Raw genomic sequence first — 20028 nt, 5'->3', positions numbered from 1 at the left:
TGATTTTAAATGATGAAGGCCGGCATTCTAGCAAATAAATATTGTGTTTAAAATATTTTACAACAAGATCAAACAAAAAATAAACCCTTAAAAATCAGGATCCGAAACAAGTACAGAAACAGTATCATATTGCCCACTAGAAGCAACTTATTAAGTCTGTATATGTATACTTGCTATACATACTTTAATAAAAATGATTCTTGATAAGAAACTTTGCATCCTTTATGTTTTGGTTCTTATGTCAGAGTCTGTGACAAAGTCAAAAGGAAGATTAAGAAATTTTAGCATTAATAACACACAATGGAGTACACACCACCGATACATATAAATGTTTTGTGAATCGGTATACTTCCATTAGGTGTGAAAAAAGCATTTGTAGTTCCAGCGAAACTACTGACATTGACCCTTTCAAGCACCACGCTTGAAATAAATGAAAAGCCTTGTCACATTAACATCTGACCTTTGTCTTAGTGGAGAGATAACCAACAGTTACTAATGAGCTTTTGTATCTTGCTCAAGAAAACTGATAAGGAAATGTAAAATGAAGCTTCCAGTAGTTGGAGGACTTCCCCAAACTGGTTTCCAGCCTCTCAGTCTTGGTCAATTATTACCCTCTCTAACATATCACAGCCAAATAACTGCGGGGTCACAGTAGGAACCAGCAGGAGAGAAGAAAACAATGTACGACCGAAGGATGCTGACGAAGCTGAGCGAAGCACTGTGGAACTATCACAGCCTTCTCCTGATCATCCTCACGCCGCTGCTGCTGCTCCCTCTTCCTCTGGTCATCGGAACAAAGGTGCGTGCACAAATATGACGGGAACTGTATCCCCTCCATAACGGTTTAATTTAACTGACATTGCACTGATCAGTGTTTTTAAGCAGCTCCTATCATTAATTGCATATTGTGAAATATGTTGCCACTGCTAGTTTTAATTGTATAGCACATAAACTTTATGATATGATCTCAGTAGGTTGTAGCTATTGTAGAGTTTTTGTGATGATCTGAACAGTCTCTGTGCTTTATTAAGTTTACGTTCGCTCTTTATTTGCTTTCCTATCAGCCAGTCATGGATTTGTACTTATACACTTTTTTCAACTCTAAGCACTACGAGATCTTTTACACTTTTTCCCGTCACTATAAATACGGCTAACAGACCTTTGTGCATAGTGCCAGCTGACCCTTGATCCTTTTCAAAAACTTTCTGCATATAAAACTTTATATACTCATAAAATGAAAACACATAAAATGAAACCTCATGGTTAGTTTTTACAATTTCAGTTAACAAATGACTTGTCTGGGATTGCAAATAAAGCTCAATATCCGATTACAGAAAGTTTGACCTACATTGAAAATAGGTCAAAGGAAAGCCTTTGCAGTGCAAAAACAAAGCTTGCCAGTGGGATTTTGTTTTTCAGGCTATAATAAGATTTGATATATTTAGTTGGATTTAGTTAGTGGTCTCGAGACCACTTTTACGTGGTCTTGGTCTCGAATCCCTCAGTCTTGTCTTGGTCTCGCTGTCTCGGTCTTGCTGTCTCAGATCGACATAGTGGTCAGGAGATTTGGAGTCAACAGTATCCATGACACACAACGTAACATTCGATAATGTGTCATGCGCAAAAGCATCAGCTCTAAGAGCCGTGCTTAGAGAGTGCTTTGTGGTGAATCAGAAGAGTCGACTCCCATTGAGCGAGAGCTGCTCCTCAATGTCCTTTCGCTGCTCAGCTCTCACACAGTGGCTCAGCTATGCTCCAATCCCTCCATATTGTGGCCAATCATGTGCGAGGATATAGGATAATATCATTATGTGAAAAACAGAGAGGGTGAGAGACGTGACAGTCAAGTGGAGCGTGCGTCTGTCCTCTCAGTAAGTGAGTGAGACAGTAGACAGCGGTGAGGAGGGCTGTGCGAGTGCATCGCAAAAACACATAAATATGCCTGAGACCCGTAAACAAAGCAGCATCTGGCTGCAGTTTAAAGACTTTTTTGTCTCGGTCTCGTCTCGACTTTGTCTTGGTCTTCGTCTTGTATTGGTCTCGATACCCTCTGGTCTTGGTATTGTCTTGGTTTAGGCGGTCTTGACTACAAGTCTAATATTTAGTACAGATCAGAACAAGATTGTTTCAGGAGAACCTAGAATTCCACGAAAGTCCATGAAGCAGCAAATCAAGTGCACAGCATAAACTGACACAGAGCACATGAGAGAATAGCTGAGACAAAGCACAAGGGGGAGACGGCACTATTTTTTTTAAATGGGGAGCATTCAGGTCGACACATCAGTGAGGAAAAGAGACATGTCTGCATGAGATCGATGCAATTATGGGTGAGGAAGTAACAATAAATATTAGACACAAACAACCACTAAAAACCAAACAAGGAAACTCCAACAGAAACGTAAACTCTGCATAAGGAAAGGACTCAAAGGAAAAGAATGTGAAGTGAAGGGAACTAATAACTTCCGATATGCAAAGTAACTGCAAGAATTCAAGACTGACAAGATCAACAGACAAGCTAATAATAATAAAAACGGGAAACATTATTGCACTATCAAGCAGAACTTGATAGTGTGACACCCAAAATGCTGGGCCCTGATTGTGAAGCCTGGTGGTGGAAATGTTCATGCAGATCCACAACTGGATGGTTCAAAAAAAGAAAAGAAAAAAGTAAAGATAATAGAAAGATAACCGCTGGAATGGAGGTTAAATTAGACAATGGTTCAGTCCAAATAACTAGCTAAAGGTGTTTGAAGGTAGCTGCTGAGTGACGAGAGAGACTCTGGCTTAGTGGACAAGCTGCTGCGTCTAATCTTTGCATTACATTTATATAAAAATGACCTTTAGCTATAATTACAGTCATCGATGTGTTTGTGTGTGTGTAATCGTGTTTTCCCTGTAGGAGGCAGAATGTGGCTTTGTGTTGCTGCTGATGGCAATATACTGGATAACAGAGGTGATTCCACTGTCCATGACCGCCATGCTCCCCGCCATCCTCTTCCCCCTGTGTGGTATCATGTCGTCCTCCAATGTGAGTCAATCAGAGTTACAGAGGACAAAATGTTCTTCGTCTTAAGGATTGTTATTCTTTATGAATGCACAGCAGCAGATGTGCTACTTGTGTCCCTGCATGTGGAAAAAGAAGCACTGACTTCAACATGAAATTTTTCTTTTTTTTCTTGACAAATAATAAAGAGCCCTGTTTTCCTAATTTCTTGCTCTGTATGATTTACAGCTCAGAACAATTGTTGGTACTGATCCAATTATTTAATATTTTCCAGTGCATCTGTGTGTTTTTTAAAGCTGTATTTTTAATTGGTTTATCTGTTACTTGTTAACTCCCTGTATAACATTTTCTTTGGCCACAAACTCAAATTTGAAAATGGGCTTAAATTTTAACTCCTCTTCCTCAATTACCCTGTAGATGCACTCTCTGTTCTAAAATCACCTTTCTCCTCTAGGTGGCAAAGGAGTATTTTAATAACTTCCACTTCCTGCTTGTGGGTGTTATCTGCCTCGCCACGTCCATCGAGAAGTGGGGCCTCCACCGCAGAGTCGCCCTGAGGCTCGTCACCTTGGTGGGGGTCAACCCTGCTTGGTGAGCATCTTCGTTCTCTGCTGTTGGATTCAAATTTTGTATTTCTTCGAGATTTAAGTGTGAAGGCTCCATTGTTGCTTTTTGAACACACCACTGTCTCCTTCAGGTTGTTGCTTGGCTTCATGTCCGGCTGTGCCTTCCTCTCAATGTGGGTCCAAAACACATCAGCTGTTACCATGGTGATGCCCATCGTAGATGCTGTTCTCAAACAGATTCTAAAGGCGAATGAAGAGGGATACTCTGGTGAAGACAACCCTACCCTGGAGCTGGACGGTACCTGCACAGACAGTATACTTTACTTTATAAAAGCACAAAATATAATTAAAAGTGTGAGATAGCTGTGTGTCTTTGAGCTTACAGTAGGATGGAACTTGTGGCCCTGACTATAATCTGTCATTTTTTCAGAAATCAACAACTGTACTGCAAAAAATAAAGAAGCTCTGAGGTATGTAAAGCATGGGGATTCACTGCTGCCCTCTGGGTTCAGGGTGTTCTAAGTTTTTGTTTCTGATGTGCTTGAAGAGCAGTTGAATCCCTTATTCCTCTCTCAGTGACAGCACAGAGCCAGATGTCCCCACAGAAACCTTCACTTCTGTTCAAATACCAGCAGAGTCGCAGCCTGCGGCAGACGAGGTGCAAAAAAGCACCAAATAAACACAGAATAAAATTATTCTTTGATATTTTTCCAGTTCTGCATGTTCTGCTACTTCCGCTAAATCTGCTTCTCTCTGCATTTTGTCTTACAGGCTGCAGAAAACGTACCCACGGCCTCCCACAGGGACACAGGATGTCAACAGGGTCGGATGCTATGCAAAGCCATGTGCATCGGCATTGCCTACTCCTCCAACATCGGCGGCATCACCACGCTGCCCGGAACCTCTCCTAACCTCATATTCGCTGAGCACCTCAACCGGTGAGTGTCTTGTAAGTAGAATCTATCAATTCTCATTGGCTGCACTTTGAGAGTCACCATGGCAAGTCAGGACATCAAAGACATTACATTCATGCAAATGAATTGCAAGCTGTGTGGTCAAATGTTTGCTTATGCTGGAGGTATATCCCCTCTCTGTTGTAATGAAGTTTTACTCAGGATCATTATTCCAAAAAAGTAATGTTTTACTCTTATTACACAGAACACAGCTAAAATTAATCCAGTATGTTACTTAATTACTCCACAGAGAAAGTAACTTGTTTTCTCTACTCATTACTTTCAAGTTTCTCTGTAAAATTACTCTGAACATATTGTCTCATAATTACCATTTAACATCAGAAACCTCCAATTACAGCCCTACACACCAACACAAACCCTACCTAATGAAAACACACATACGATCTTTCTTTTAGTCTTCAGGAACATAAAGTCGATAAAAACCAGCACAAAGAGACTTTAAAGTGATTTTACTTTAGAAACATGAACAGGCACAAATGAAGGCTTGCCGTTCATGTTTGGTTAATTCAGTCTGCTGCACAGCTAGAATGAACTAAATGATTGAAAGACTGCTGTAAAAAAAAACAACCAATGTTCTCCAAACACTGTCTTTACATTCAGCGTTTACCCAGACTGCAACAGCATCAACTTTGCGAACTGGCTCCTGTTGTGCCTGCCCATCAGTGTTATCATGCTGCTGATGACATGGTTGTGGCTGTATTGGATCTTCATTGGCTCAGAGTGAGTGTCAGCATACCATCTGCAGAGCCAATCACCTGCTATCAGTGCTATTCTATTCTGACTACTCTTTGTGCACACTCCATTATTTTTTCTCTTTTATCAGTTTCATCATCCTATTCTGATTTCTTTGCATTGATTAATTAGTGAAAGTATCATCACATCACATTTATGTCTTTATTGTTGTGAATATTTATTAGAGTTTTGACGATGATGAACCATTTGTTTTCATATTTATGCTTTTGTGCTTTGTTAATAATGCCATCAACAGAGACTACATAAAACAGTGTCATTCAACACGGCTGGTTTGCTCTCGAACTTTAAGTTCTTTAAAAAGGAACTAAAGAACATAAATGCTGTTTGACAGTTTTGTGGGCCTATTTAAAGCAACTTAAATGTGCAAGTTTTTTATTCTGAAGGTTTACTGTTGGCCAGTCCACCGCACACCTACAGGTAGCCATTGAAGCGGCTGGAAGATCAGCTAAGCTGTTAACTGAACTTTTAAAATACAGTGCATATACTGTAGTACCCTTTAAACAGAGCCAAAAACCACCCACATAAAAACACTCGAAACCATCAATCCATGCATCCATCCATGCATCCACCCATCTTCTTCCAGTAATCCGGGGCGGGGTTGTGGGGGCAGCAACCTAAGCAGAGAAGCCCAGAATTCCCTCTGCCTGGCCACCAGCCCATCCATCACTCGTATCAGCAATCTCGTCCTTTCGGTCACAATCAACAGCTCGTGACCATAGGTGAGGGTAGAGACGTCGATCGACTGGTAAAATGAGAGCTTCGCTTTTAAACTCAGCTCTCTTCACCACGACAGACCGGTACAGCGTCCACATCACTGCAACCGCAGCACCAATCCATCTGTCGATCTTCCGCTTCCTTCTCTTGTCTCTTGTAAACGAGATCCAGAGATGTTTTCAGTCGAAGTCAGTAGCGTTCAATCCGCAATATACACAGTGCAGGTAGGCCACCGCTTTCCCCTCCTGAGTCACCTGACGGTGTGCTAGAATCTCTTTTTAGTCTTTTTCCATGGCCTCTCCAAACTCCTACCACACCTGACTTTTTGCTTCAGCCCCTGCCCAAGCCATGTTCCGCTTGGTCTGTCGGTACATATCAACTGCCTCCAAAGTCCCACAAGCTAAACAAGCCAGATTGGCCTCCTTCTTCAGCTTTGTGGATCCCTTCACCTCTGGTGCCCAACATTTGGTTTGGCAATGGAGGTGCTGAACATGGTCCAGTCAGCCTCAATGTCACCATTCTCCCTCGGAATGCCCTTGAAGCTCTGCCGGAGGTATGCATAGACGATCTCACAAACCTATGGCCTCTGCCAGGTGTTCCCAGCACAAATTCACTATACGTTTGGGTGCGCCAGGTCTGTCCAGCGTCCTCCCCCGCCACCTGATCCAACTCACCACCCGGTGGTGATCAGTTGACAGCTCAGCCCCTCTCTTTACCCAAGTGTCCAGAACAAATGGCTGCAGGTCTGGTGATACGATTGTAAAATCGATCACTGACTTGCAGACTAGGGTGTCCATGCATGTATGGACACTCTTATGTTCAAACAGGTCTCATTAACGTTGCCCACATGAGCGTTGAAGTCTCCCAGTAGGACAACGGAGTTCCCAGGTGGAGCACCTTCAAGCACCCCACCCAGGGACTCCAAGAAGGCTGGGTAGTCTGAACCGTCAGTCGGCACATAAGAGCAGACAACAGTCAGGACCTGTTCACTCACCCGAAGGCGCAGGGAAGAAACCCGCTCGTCTGCTGGGAGAAACCCCAAAGTACAGGCAGCAAGCCGAGGGGATCCTAGGATACCCACCGCAGCATGCACACCATGGGAGACCCTACCAGGGGAAAAGGTATCGATTTGCAGAGGGGACACTCCAAACTATCCTCCAAAAGTCTGCAATATTTTCCCAAAATGTGTTATTTGCATGTGGACTGTGGACTGGCAGACCGGGGTGGTGGTCCCCATCTTTAAGAAGGGGGACCGGAGGGTGTGTTCCAACTACAGGGGGATCACACTCCTCAGCCTCCCTGGGAAAGTCTATGCCAGGGTGCTGGAAAGGAGAGTTCGTCCGTTAGTCGAACCTCGGATACAGGAGGAACAATGTGGTTTTCGTCCTGGTCGCGGAACACTGGACCAGCTCTTTATCCTCTCCAGGATACTTGAGGGTGCATGGGAGTTTGCCCAACCAGTCTACATGTGTTTTGTGGACTTGGAGAAGGCATTCGACCGTGTCCCTCGGGGTGTCCTGTGGGAGGTGTTGCGGGAATATGGGGTGTCTGGCCCATTGCTACGGGCCATTCGATCCCTATACAACCGACAGGATTTCTAGGCGCAGCCAGGTGGCGGAGGGCTTTCGCTTTGGTGGCCTCAGAATCTCATCTCTGATTTTTGCAGATGATGTGGTTCTGTTGGCTTCATCGGGTGAGGGCCTCCAGCTCGCACTGGAATGGTTCGCAGCCGAGTGTGAAGCAGCGGGAATGAGGATCAGCACCTCCAAATCTGAGGCCATGGTTCTCAGCCGGAAAAGGGTGGAGTGCCCACTCCGGGTCGGGGATGAGTTCCTGCCCCAAGTGGAGGAGTTCAAGTATCTCGGGGTCTTGTTCGCGAGTGATGGGAGAAGGGAGCCGGAGATCGACAGACGGATTGGGGCTGCAGCTGCAGTAATGCGGACGCTGCACCGGTCCGTCGTGGTGAAGAGGGAGCTGAGTGTAAAAGTGAAGCTCTCAATTTACCGGTCGATCTACGTCCCTACCCTCACCTATGGCCACGAGCTGTGGGTAGTGACCGAAAGAACGAGATCGCGGATACAAGCAGCAGAAATGAGCTTCCTCCGAAGGGTGGCTGGCCTCTCCCTTAGAGATAGGGTGAGAAGTTCGGCCATCCGGGAGGGGCTCAGAGTAGAGCAGCTGCTGCTCCACATCGAAAGGAGCCAGCTGAGGTGGTTCGGGCATCTGACAAGGATGCCCCCTGGGCGCCTCCTGGGTGAGGTGTTCCAGGCATGTCCCACCGGGAGGAGGCCCCGGGGCAGACCCAGGACACGCTGGAGAGATTATATCTCTCGGCTGGCCTGGGAACGCCTTGGTATTCCCCCGGATAAGCTGGAGGAGGTGGCTGGGGAGAGGGAGGTCTGGGCCTCTTTGCTTAGGCTGCTGCCCCCGCGACCCGGCCCCGGATAAAGCGGATGAAGATGGATGGATGGATGGTGTTATTTGCATTTGCAGTCATTGATATTTAAGAAATAAGGCAGTAGTCGGACTTCAGGAAATAACAGAGCAGATGACAGCAGGAAGAACAGAAAAAGGAAGAGCAGGGATGGAGGTGAATTTTAAAGCACTCTGCAGTTCTGTAGCAACTGTGGGTGTGGGGGGGGGGGGAAGTATCTTTAATAGTTCACTATATTAGATGTGGTCAAAGGTTGAACCATCAGCTGATGTTTGCTGCCAGTGAGATGAGATTGTAATATAATGTAAACATCAGAGGGTCCCAATGTGCAGGTCGTCCTTCTTCAGTAAACATTTGGAGATGGTGGGGAGGAACCTCCAATAAAACCAGGCCCGGCGAGGGGGCTTTTATTGTGACTGGTTAGGAGGGAGTAAGAGAGGAGAAGACAAAAATGGAGAATATGGACAGACAAACTCAAATACAAACTGCAGTACTCAGTGCATTGTGGGATGTTCCCCAGCAGCCTGAGCATAGAGCAACGTCATTTTAGGGTCACCTCTTTCCCAGTATCCGCTTACCTTTGCCAACAAATCATTGCTTGTAAATATATAGATCTGACAGAGCTGATTTTTCCACTACTCAACCAGCCTACTCCACCCAGGTTGATCAACAGCCGCGACGGCCCCATCGTCATGTGCTCACAGGGGGCGTTGCTTGACCTCTAAACCCATCTCAGCTTGCTACTCATCAAAGGTCTCCAACGTCAGGCTCCCATTGCAACCCCATGCCGTTTGCCCCTAACTTCTTTATCACTGCATTTCCATGCTCCGGCTGAAGTACAGTGACTACTTACTGGCCTGCACACTATGTTGCTGCTTGCCTTCTTCGGGTTTCTACGCTGTTCAGAATTGACCTCCTTATTGACAAAATTCCATCCGGATCTTTATCCCTGCTTAAGCAACCGCCGCCCAGTCTCCAAAAACTGCTTCATCTTCTTCTTCAGACAAAGCAAAACCAACCAATTGCGCAGCCGCTTTTTGATATTTTACTTTAAAATAAACTCACCTTTAAGCCCCTTTGAATTGCTGACCCATTACCTCTACCTCAGAAAATCCCAGCATAACTTACATTCAGACCTTCAGCTCATCATCGAATCCAGCCACATCCCAACCAGATCATAGTTTCTTTCACATTTTTGGCAAGTTTTATGGTGTCCAGGATTTCTCCTAATCTCTTCTTTGGCCATTCCTTCCACATTGGTACAGCAACTTATGCCTCCCGCAAAGGAATTACGGACCACTTAATCAAGCTCACGGTCCGATGGTCATCACAAGACTACCAGTTATACATTCGCAACAATCTCCAAGACCTTCACAATGTCCAATCTTCGCTTCTGCTAGGGGATGCCTTCTTTGGGGATCTGCCCCACCCAGGAGCTGCTGCCAGTCCCCTCCGAGGCCTTCCCCAAATCGCAGCATCAGTCCACGGTCTCTCATCCATCATCATTCATCGTAACTGAAGATGTGGTCCCAGCTAGTGAAAGTAAAATTCAGACCCACTAAGTATTTGAATAACTTGGTTATAATTTATATATTTTCATCCATCCATCCGCTTCCGCTTATCCTTTTCAGGGTCGCGGGGGGTCCCAACTGTCATAGGGCGAGAGGCGGGGCACACCCTGGACAGGTCGCCAGTCTGTCGCAGGGCTAACACACAGAGACAGACAACCATTCGCACTCACATTCACTCCCGCATTCATACCTATGGGCAGTTTTTGCCTATCCCCACAAACTGCCCACGCAAACGCCCACACAGAAAGACCCCGGCCTGATGGTGGAATTAAACTCAGGACCTTCTTGCTGTGCGGCAATAGCGCTAACCACGCGCCACTGTGCTGACTATATAGTTTCACAACTATGTAAATATATAATTATTTTTTCATTGTCTATCTGTGCTTTTAACCAAACACAGTCAGTCATTAAATTCAGTGTGGGCACTTCCTCTTTCTCTCTCTCTCTCTCTCTCTCTCTCTCTCTCTCTCTCTCTCTCTCTCTCTCTCTCTCTCTCTCTCTCTCTCTTACGCAGCTTCAAGTTCCTGTGGCAGTGTCGGGGAGAGCAGTCTGAGAGAGAGAGGGCGGTGAAAAAGGTGCTGGAAGATGAGTACAAGAAGCTGGGAGCCATTCGGTGATCTCTCATTCGTTCATTTACACACTTGTTTATTCTTCAAAGTAATCAGCTTGATCATTTATTCATTCATGCGTGATCATTACTGCTGTCAGGCATTAATATGTCCATTTATCTATTCATCCATTCACTGACCTCAAATATTAGAAACAGGCAAATGAATGGTCATTCATTTTTGTATTCGGTGTTTTGAATAAAAAACAAACAAACATAAAAATTGAACTATATATGTATCGTCTAAAACACCTATATTAATACACATGGTAAAAATAATCAGAATATAAATGTTTACCCCATTTTTTAACCCCTTATTTGGAATTTTATTGGGACAACCTGCCTAATCCAGAATGACTAAGGGTCTCCAGAAGGTTGCCTGAAGCGTTCTTCTGTAGAAAAACCTTCACAGTTTTTGTTTGCTTTGTTGTGCAGACAGGTCATGATTTCTACAAAGAGACATTGCTTCTGCATTTTTCAGTCTTTTTCTTTTCGTTTTTGGGATTCATTCAGAATAAATGTATTTATTTATTTACTTGTTTTTTGGGTGCACTTTGAACATAACAAGGCAAGGGCCACCTGGTTTTATATTCATGAGAGGGAGACATTTATCTCACAAACTGACCAACTCAGGCCAAATGAGATGGATAAAGACATCTATAGCCTGGAGGTTTGGTGAACTCTCTCTCTGTCAGCACATATATAACTTACAATATAACTCTTTTAAAGAGCTATATTTTCATTCAGGAATTTATTTAATAATACAGAGGGTTTTAAATTACCTTAGATTGCCATCATTCATTTACTTGTTGATCAGTTATTGACAGAAAGACATTCCTATGATAATTTATGCATTCACACATTCATTCGTTCCCTCTCTCCAGTTCTCAGGAGATCTTCACCGGGGTGGTTTTTGTGGTCATGGTTTTGTTGTGGTTGACCAGATCTCCAGGTTTTATACCCGGCTGGGCTTCCCTCTTCCCTCAGTGAGTCACAACCTTCTTTTATTTTCTTGGAAATTATTCAAACTTATTCCCAAGTACAAGGTGTGATCTTAAAGCCCTCGATTTTTTTCCCCATTAAAGCAACAACAACAACAAACCCATAGTTTAATTTTGTCCAGTGTCCTTCTACAGCGCTCCTGCTATAGATCGTTCTGTAGAGGTCACAGTCTTACTATTTGTTCTGGATCTCTGCCACTGTGTCAACTCAAACTTGATCTTGAAATGGAGATATGGAAACTATAATGCCTGCAGGCAATAATATGCACCCTGAAAGTTTCCGCTGAATGTTCTCTTCAGGTGTTTCTGGAGAGTCGAGCTCCCCTCCAGGAGTCTGATGCTTGAAAATTAGTGCACAACCCCATGAATATCAAGAAAAAAAATCGTGGTTCACATGCACATTCGTGTATCTGAATGTGCTGCAGGCTCTCTCCTAAAACTGCTGTCTGTTCAACAGCCAGAACAGATTTCTCAGGAAGAAATAAACAGTAGTGCTGAAGCATCCAGAGAGGCATGTGGAGACAACCTTGAAGCAAATACTCTTAAATGTAGTATCATTTTGAAAAATTCCACCTCTTCCAAGAGCAACATGAGAAGTCGTACACTGTTAAAAATATGTATTGTTTCCTCTTTGTAATGCAAAGAACCAGAGTTACCAGCTGTTTCACGAAAGAACTTTTCTAATACAGAGAAGTTCATCTGGGAGTCACTTTCAGTAGAAACCAACAGACTTGTTGTTGGTTTTGACCTTTCCAGGCAGTTTCTTGATAGAATGACAAATATCAGACCAGATTCTTTGGGAAACACATATATTTATGATTTTTCACAGCAGCAATGAACCATGACCCAGCTGATCACTTTTTCTGTTTTTCAGTAAATCCAACTACATCACAGATGCCACTGTGGCTCTGGTGCTGGGCGTCCTCCTCTTCATCGTACCTGCTCACGGACCCTCCAGAAAATATGGTAAATGTATGGAACGTGGCTTGTTGTTTACTCAGACGTTGAAGGCTAACACAAGTACTCAAAGAGCCCCAGAGCAGGAAATTAGCATAATTGGTTGAGTTTAAGTAGTGTAGATTTACTACTGTAGATAACTTTTGTTTTTCTTAATTCTTCTTAATACAGTTTTCCTACAATACATTATTCTCACTTCTTTGGTTATTGTGTCCTATGTATATCAAGCTTTTACATAAAAAAATAAACTTTAAGCTGCACAGAAATGTGTGAATACCTAAAATCAGTAAAGTATTAACACTCATTTAAATCTCAGAGGTTCTGAACAGCTTGTCTGTTTTTCAGCATCTGTGCCATCAGTCCCAGTAAATGTTTTTCTCTCTCCATTCAGAGTCAATGATTTCCTGGAAAGAGTTTCAGGCCTCCATGCCGTGGCAAGTTGCCCTGATGGTCAGTGGAGGCTTTGCCCTCGCTAAAGGTGCAGAGGTATGCTGACATACAAATTACACTTCATTCAGAACAGTTTCCTCATACCGAACAAGAAGAAATTTGATGCAAACATTGTAAAGTTTTCACAGGTAACACAGAAAAACCTCAGGTCCAGATAAAAAACAGCTCTCTGGTGCAGATCATTGGGGATTACAACAACTTTAACCGGACTACTCCCCTGATTGTGTCAACATTGTTTTCAGTCAGTGCTCACGATCAGAAAGATTATAGTAAAACTTACTGAAAAGCATGAAATAAAAAAAGGATCAAGATTGTTTAGCTTAAAGTTAAACCATAAGTACACTCAAATAACATAGTTTTGAGTGCACTTCAATTATATCTCTGTCTATCTCTGTCTCTAGAGATAAACAGCGACAGATATAGAGATAGATAAAGATATAGGCCAACCGACTGTGGTTGTAAAAAGACTTCAGGACCTACAGAGGTCAGTGCAAACACCTTCTCTTTGAATTGCCCTCTGTACGCACTTTGCTGCTCAGTTTATGGGCTCAGTCACTCATTTAGACTCAAGCTGAACAAAAAAGTCTTTTTTGTGAATTTTGCCATGGTATGGCTAACTGTGCATTGTCCACTGACAATTTCTCTACAATTGAAATCATTAATTAACGAACAAATGGCTTCACAGTCAGACCAGCCTGTCCTCATTGCATCTGGTCATATGTCCACAAATGTCATGTCAAATCTTCAAAATGGGCCTTCAGAAACCAGTGGTTGATATAATGGCACCTAAAGCTGGTATAAAATCTGCTGTACACTTAACATGTGTGTTTGTTTGTGTGTGCAGGAGTCAGGTCTGTCTTTATGGCTGGCCAGGCTGATGACACCTCTGGGCGACCTCCCGGTCTTAGCCACAGTCACAGTGGCCTGCCTCCTTACCACCACACTGACAGAGGTGGCCAGCAACGCTGCCACCATCACCATCTTCCTCCCCATTCTCTCTCCTCTGGTTAGTTCAGTGTGTTATACTTTACAGATCCGCCAAAATGCTAAGAATTACTGTTCAATTTTGAGCTCAGTATTTTATTCTTGGACTTTACTAGAGTACTTAAAATAATCATTATTTATCTTACACTGGGCTGTGGAGGAATCCCTCCGTTCATGGTCTGCTTGAAACAAACCGTTTAAATCCACTCCCTTTAACCCTACTTTCTTCTGATTAGCTTCTCCCGACAAATACAACACGCAAGGGATGAGCAGCAATTTTATACTCATGTTGAATTAATGAGCTCTTTAGAAATCAGCTGTGCACCACGGGTGCTGGTCTGGGCCTTTCCTGCGCGTTGTTCCCTGTTTCACCGTCAAATGCAGCACTAGAGCCAAATTAGTGAAAAATAACTCTGAAAAAATAAGTAAAACTGTGTGGTTTCAGCTTCCAGATGATTCATTTTCTTCAGAATCTGCTTTTTCATTTGTTGAGCCTAAATGCTATTTGATGCCTGTAAATTCTTTAACTTCCATAACATCAACTTAGCGTGAGGTCGGCCTCCAGTTCAAGCATTAATTTAAGTGCTCGAGTGCTAAGACTATGCAGAGACACGTCTTCAAGATTCCTCTCATGTCTCCTCAGTCCTGACCTCATCAGTGTTTTCAGTCTGATAAATTCAGCTTTTTTGAGGGAAACTGCTGTGACATCTGAGTTGTTCTGCTGTTTCAGTGTTTTGCTTTAGCTGCAGTTTGTACTGTTTATGAGCTTTAAGATTTTGTTTCAACATAAAACAGAGCATATGGAACTTACAACAAAAGAGACGACCACATCAAGGCTAACAACTCTTTTTACAGTTCTGTCTCAAGTCCTTCGGACCCCCCATAAGTAGGGAGGAGTTTCTCCAGGAAGTGTGCAGAACTTACTCATTTAGCTTTTCTAAGGGACATTTAGTTCTCTGATCTCTGGGTTGGCTGAGAGATTCAACCCTCATCGTTGACCTCCAAAAGAAGATGGTGCCTCTGTCTGCTGGCCTTGAGCACGTTCCTCTGGTCAAGTCAAACCACTCATTTGTATACTTGTGTTTTTTTGGTGGAGCACAATTCTTGAAACAGTAGTCTGGATGTTCACAGGTGGTCCATCACAGAGTTTCACACCCGGGCAGTAAATCAAAGATATTACATTTGTGCAAAGTAATTGCATGTTGGAGATATTTCCCCTCTTTGTTGTGATCAGTGTTGGGGTCATTACTAAAAAAAATGCACATATTAGAACACTTTTCGTAAAAGTAATGTAGTACATTAATTAATTACTAACAGGAGGAAGTAATTCATTACACGTTACTTTCTCGTTACTCCGTAAAAATGACCTGAAACACATCGTTTTTCATTAATTTCTTTTTTTTAAATGCATTGTTGGCTCTTGTGTTTTACTTTTCGTACAATTACCATTTAACCATATAAACCTATATGCTACAGACACACGTAATATTTCCCTGAATTGACTCTGGTTTAAAAAATACAAAAAGAACAGGTCCAAACGGAGGCAGTTTGTGAACAAAGCATCCTGACCAAGTTAGAGGGGGGGATGTCAAGTTGGCAATGTCTATCTTTTCAACCAGTACCACTGCAAAGCATGCAATAGACACACCCGTCGACCATGTCCATCCCAAACTTTGCATCTCCAAAGCGTGAAATGGACATGCATGCAAAAGGTACAGTAAGCTGCAGTACCAGCAGAGGGCGATATTTAACTTCAGGCCAACACGAAAATAATCACAGGAACGCGTTTAAACAGACATTACTAACACATTTACATGTAAATACATATTGCCCCCCCCCCCTTAATCCTTTGAATGAATGTTAATAAAAGTTTTTATAATAAAAACTAATTATTGTTATTTAATCTCACTAATGTGGGAAATATTTATGAGAGATTGTTCTCGCTTCAGGCCGAGGCCATACACGTCAACCCTTTGTACATCCTGATCCCCGCCACCCTGTGCACATCCTTCTCCTTCCTCCTGCCAGTGTCCAACCCACCAGGTGCTGTGGTGTATGGCTATGGACACTTTACCACCCTAGATATGGTGAGTTCTGTCACAAGAAAATAGAGGTTGCAACTAGAAATAACTCTTTCACTAAATGTATGCTGGCCATAATTCATAAGAAAAATCTGATCCTGTCTGCTGCAGGTTAAGGCAGGACTTGGCGTCAACACGATTGGAGTCCTCGCCGTCCTGCTGGCCATGGCAACTTGGGGAATTCCTTTGTTCTCGCTGGATACGTACCCCGACTGGGCACCGACCTTCAACTCCACGACGCCTTGATGAGCGGACTCCGGGCGTAGTTTTCAGTGGTCAGACTCTGAATCCTGAAAGAGACTCAAAAAAGGCTCCCGGGTTCGACGCTTAAGAAATAGATTAATGTGCTTTAACTAACCCAAAGCTGAATGGGTGTATTCATGTTTCTGTAGTGGTGTTACTGCTTCCTCTCCACCAACAGGTAAACATTTAGAAGCCCCTGTTTCGGTGCTGCAGTCGCGGTAAACCTGGTTGCCAACAAAAAACATTTAAAGAAGTCATGTTGTCAGCAAATCTAATGTGCAGACCCAGGCTAATAATCAGTTTATCTTACTACATCTTCTTTTTCTCTATCATAACACTCCACTGTTTTTCAAAAGTCAGGATGAGATATCCTCCTAAAAATCCCCCCAAATACTCCCAAACTGCAGTTTAGCAGAGAAGACAATGACGTCTTTGCTGCCGTCCTGAGTCATTTTGCATTCAACAATAGACGCCCAGCCCTGAAAACCTTTGGATTTGCACTTCTTCATTGCACCTTTTTAAAGTTATTTACTATACTTTATAGGTAAATTAATATAAAAAAAATTTGCCAACTGAAGTTTGATGTCACGGAATGTTACTGGAATAAACAATCAGAGCAATTTGAGTTTTTCTATTTGTTACCATCATGCTGAGTGCTGCTGCAGGCAGGATGAGGACCTAAACGCAGGACTCGAAACAATAAGGTAAACTGAAGGAAGCAGCTTATTGCACTGTAGCAAAACCTTTACAAACACAGAAAAGAAAACCTGGACGGGGACCTAAAAGAAAACAGGGAACTAGGAACAAGGGTAAACCAGAAACAAGTGGAAGAACACGGGGAACACAGCTGGGAGAGATCAAACATGACGAGACAGGGAATAAGCAAAACTGAATACCCTAAACGCAGGACAAGGAACTATCAAAATAAAACAGGAAACATGAGACGCGGGTTACACACTGGGGGCGCCCAAATTCATGGGCTGCATCCTCCCGAGGCCGCATTTGTAGGCCAATTACGTCACAGCGACGCAACGAAGGCTGTCCAAATTCGTAGACTCCTCCGAATGCGGCCGACAAATGCGTTCTCCTTTTCCCCAGATTCGAAGGACGGGTCAGGTGTATCCTTCGTGGCCCACCATATCCCAGGATTCATAGCGCAGCCCAGCCAATTTCTGTTTCCATCAATGGCGGGAGCTACTTAGTTTTAATATTACTCTTATTATTCTTTCTGGGTCACAAAATAAACTTTTAAGATATTTTTAGGCGAGAATGTAGCTGTGTAAACCTCAAATATCTGCTCGGTTTATCAAGACATCACATATTTGCAAAAGTGCTCCAACGTTTTCAGAGACGTCTGTTACCCACCAGCTCCATAGCGAGCCGGGGTTCAAGGCTCACTAGAGCCGCGAGAACAGCGAACGATGTACGGGGAGTACATCGTTTTCAAACCCCCGCCGTCTTTCGCTACTCAGGTTAAACATGATATATAAGTCACTTAGATAACTTAAACATTTTATTGTTTGGCTTTTTTCAGTGTTTTATTTGTTCCTGAGTAAATCAGTTTGGCTGAGATTAGAACTGAAGAAACATCAAACGGAAAACTGATTAAACAGAAGTGTGAGATGATCGAGAATTTACGCCAGTGTCCTGTTATATTTTAGATAGTATTGAGATTGGAGAGATATTTTGCTGCTATTGTTAATAACCATCATCATTACCATTGCATTGATAATTAATATTGATATTGCATTCAGATGTTTAAACATATTGGTACCCAATTAGCCTTTAACAAAAAATAATTTCCCCCAGGGATCAATAAAGTATTCTGATTCTGATTCTGATTCTGATTACAGGTGCAGTTATAACCACTTTAAACTGTTGAGTTAAATCTATAATCTTAAATGCTTTTGAATGCTTTTCATAATCTTAAATGTTTATATGTAGATTACATTGCATTATAAAAGAAAGGCTTAACTCTGAGTACACTCTGTGCCAAAGTAGACAGGAAGCGCAGGCTTTTGCAGAGCATGTTTTGCATCCAGGAAGTATACTTCTAAAATGTCTTTGTTCCCTCTGTAAAGTGTGCATTTTGGTTGTCATTTTGAGGAGCTGTTTGAATGATGCTATTTGAATAACCAGGTTATTCATTATTATCTTTTATACTTTTATATTCTTTGATTAAGCTTTTAGTAGATGTTCTTGATTAAAACATTTATTCAACATATTACAGATATAGTTTCAGTTAGGTTATTATGCACATGAGAATTGGCCTTTCTTCTCATAAGACAAAGTTCGTGTGAGGTCGAGACTAGGGATGGGTACTGGTGGCACCGGTTCTGACATAAACGGTAGTAACCAGACCGAAAAGCAGCGCACACTTCGGTGCTTTATTTCGGTGCTTTTTTTTCCTGAGCTGTGATACACTTCTAGCCAATCATTTTACGTTTCCGAGGATAGTACGCGGGTCCAGGTACGTACGTTCTTTTAGAGCAGAGCTACAGATTAAAAATGCCCAAGGTGAAGCGGTCAAAAGTCTGGCTGTACTTCACAGCAAAAGATGCAAACTCAGCAGCCTGCAACAAGTGCTTTAAGCTGATACTGTGATACTGTGCAAAGGAGGTAACACCTCAAATCCGATGAAACACCTGGCGACGCATAGCGTTTTTTTAAAAGCCGAGAAATGCGCCATATTTGATAGCTTGCTGCAAGACCTCACACCGAGCGCATCTACTGCGGGTGGGTTGCCTGTTATCTGACCCGGAGTTAGCAACATCCCCAAAAACCCGAAGAGGAGAGTCCTGGCCCCTAGCCCTGCCAGTGTAGCAGAAATGATGAGGATGATGATGGCAGCAGCAGCCGTTCTTCTCTGCGTGAGTAGCTTAATGTTGTTCATGTGTAATTTACGTTGAGTAGGCTAACCACGTGATTACATTAATGCATGTAAGGTGAACTAGCAAACATCATCATAGCTACATGCAGCTGTCTTCTTGTTTGATGGCAGATACTCCCTTCACCCTGCCAAAAAGGCTAAAATGACCAAAGAAAAAGAGGGAAACAGCTGAACATGAGAGGTTTAGGACAAAGTTTGTGTTTTTTCCATTGTTTAAGCACTGCTTCCAGCCAAGAGTGATACCATATATGCCCCATAGCTGCAGAAAAGGCTGTTATCTTTTTACAAAAAACAGCTGAACATGAGAGGTTTTTGGACCAATTTTGTGTTCTCCATTCTTTAAGCACCGGTTTGAGCACCGTTTGAGCACCGGCACCATTTCAAAAGTACCGATTTGGCACCGGTATCGGATAAAACCTAAACGATACCCATCCCTAGTCGAGACACACACATACACACACACACCTGCACACACTGTAGGTAGGCTTATGTTCTAGGTGAGAGTTCAGATATATTTTCTTGCAACTGCATTTTTGTGCGTGCAGAATTGCTAGTTTGTTGCAGAACATGGCCCGAGGTTTTGGAGAAGCGAGAGTCAGAAGATGGACAGGAAGCACCTGCCGTGGAGACGGAGACAATGTTATTTTCAAACTGTGTTAAAAGTCACTGTGGTTTTGATTTGACGTATGCATGTATTGTATCTGATGATGCATGAGGGGGCGTTAACCCTGATGAATCAAAAGCAATCTGAAGTGTCTTTTTGGGCGGACATCTACAGCTGATGTTTTGCAGTGTGCAT

The 20028-nt window shown here is 43.0% G+C and overlaps 1 protein-coding gene across 1 annotated transcript; it reads left to right on the top strand.

The window, feature by feature from the left end:
- The first annotated feature begins 524 nt into the window (after window positions 1-524).
- LOC113025093 (solute carrier family 13 member 1-like) lies at window positions 525-18174 on the top strand. Its single transcript, XM_026172496.2, has 15 exons — window positions 525-799; window positions 2900-3028; window positions 3459-3595; window positions 3702-3868; window positions 4001-4040; window positions 4147-4228; window positions 4342-4508; window positions 5145-5264; window positions 10531-10629; window positions 11508-11609; window positions 12499-12590; window positions 12973-13067; window positions 13876-14037; window positions 15965-16102; window positions 16208-18174. Exons 1-15 carry the CDS (start codon window positions 680-682, stop codon window positions 16340-16342), a joined length of 1785 nt encoding a protein of 594 aa, XP_026028281.2. The 5' UTR covers window positions 525-679; the 3' UTR covers window positions 16343-18174.
- The last annotated feature ends 1854 nt before the right edge of the window (window positions 18175-20028 follow it).

Source organism: Astatotilapia calliptera, chromosome 7 (genome assembly GCF_964374335.1).
Source record: "Astatotilapia calliptera chromosome 7, fAstCal68.1, whole genome shotgun sequence".
In the NCBI taxonomy this organism is placed as follows: domain Eukaryota; kingdom Metazoa; phylum Chordata; class Actinopteri; order Cichliformes; family Cichlidae; genus Astatotilapia; species Astatotilapia calliptera.
This window is presented reverse-complemented; position numbering and strand designations above follow the sequence as displayed.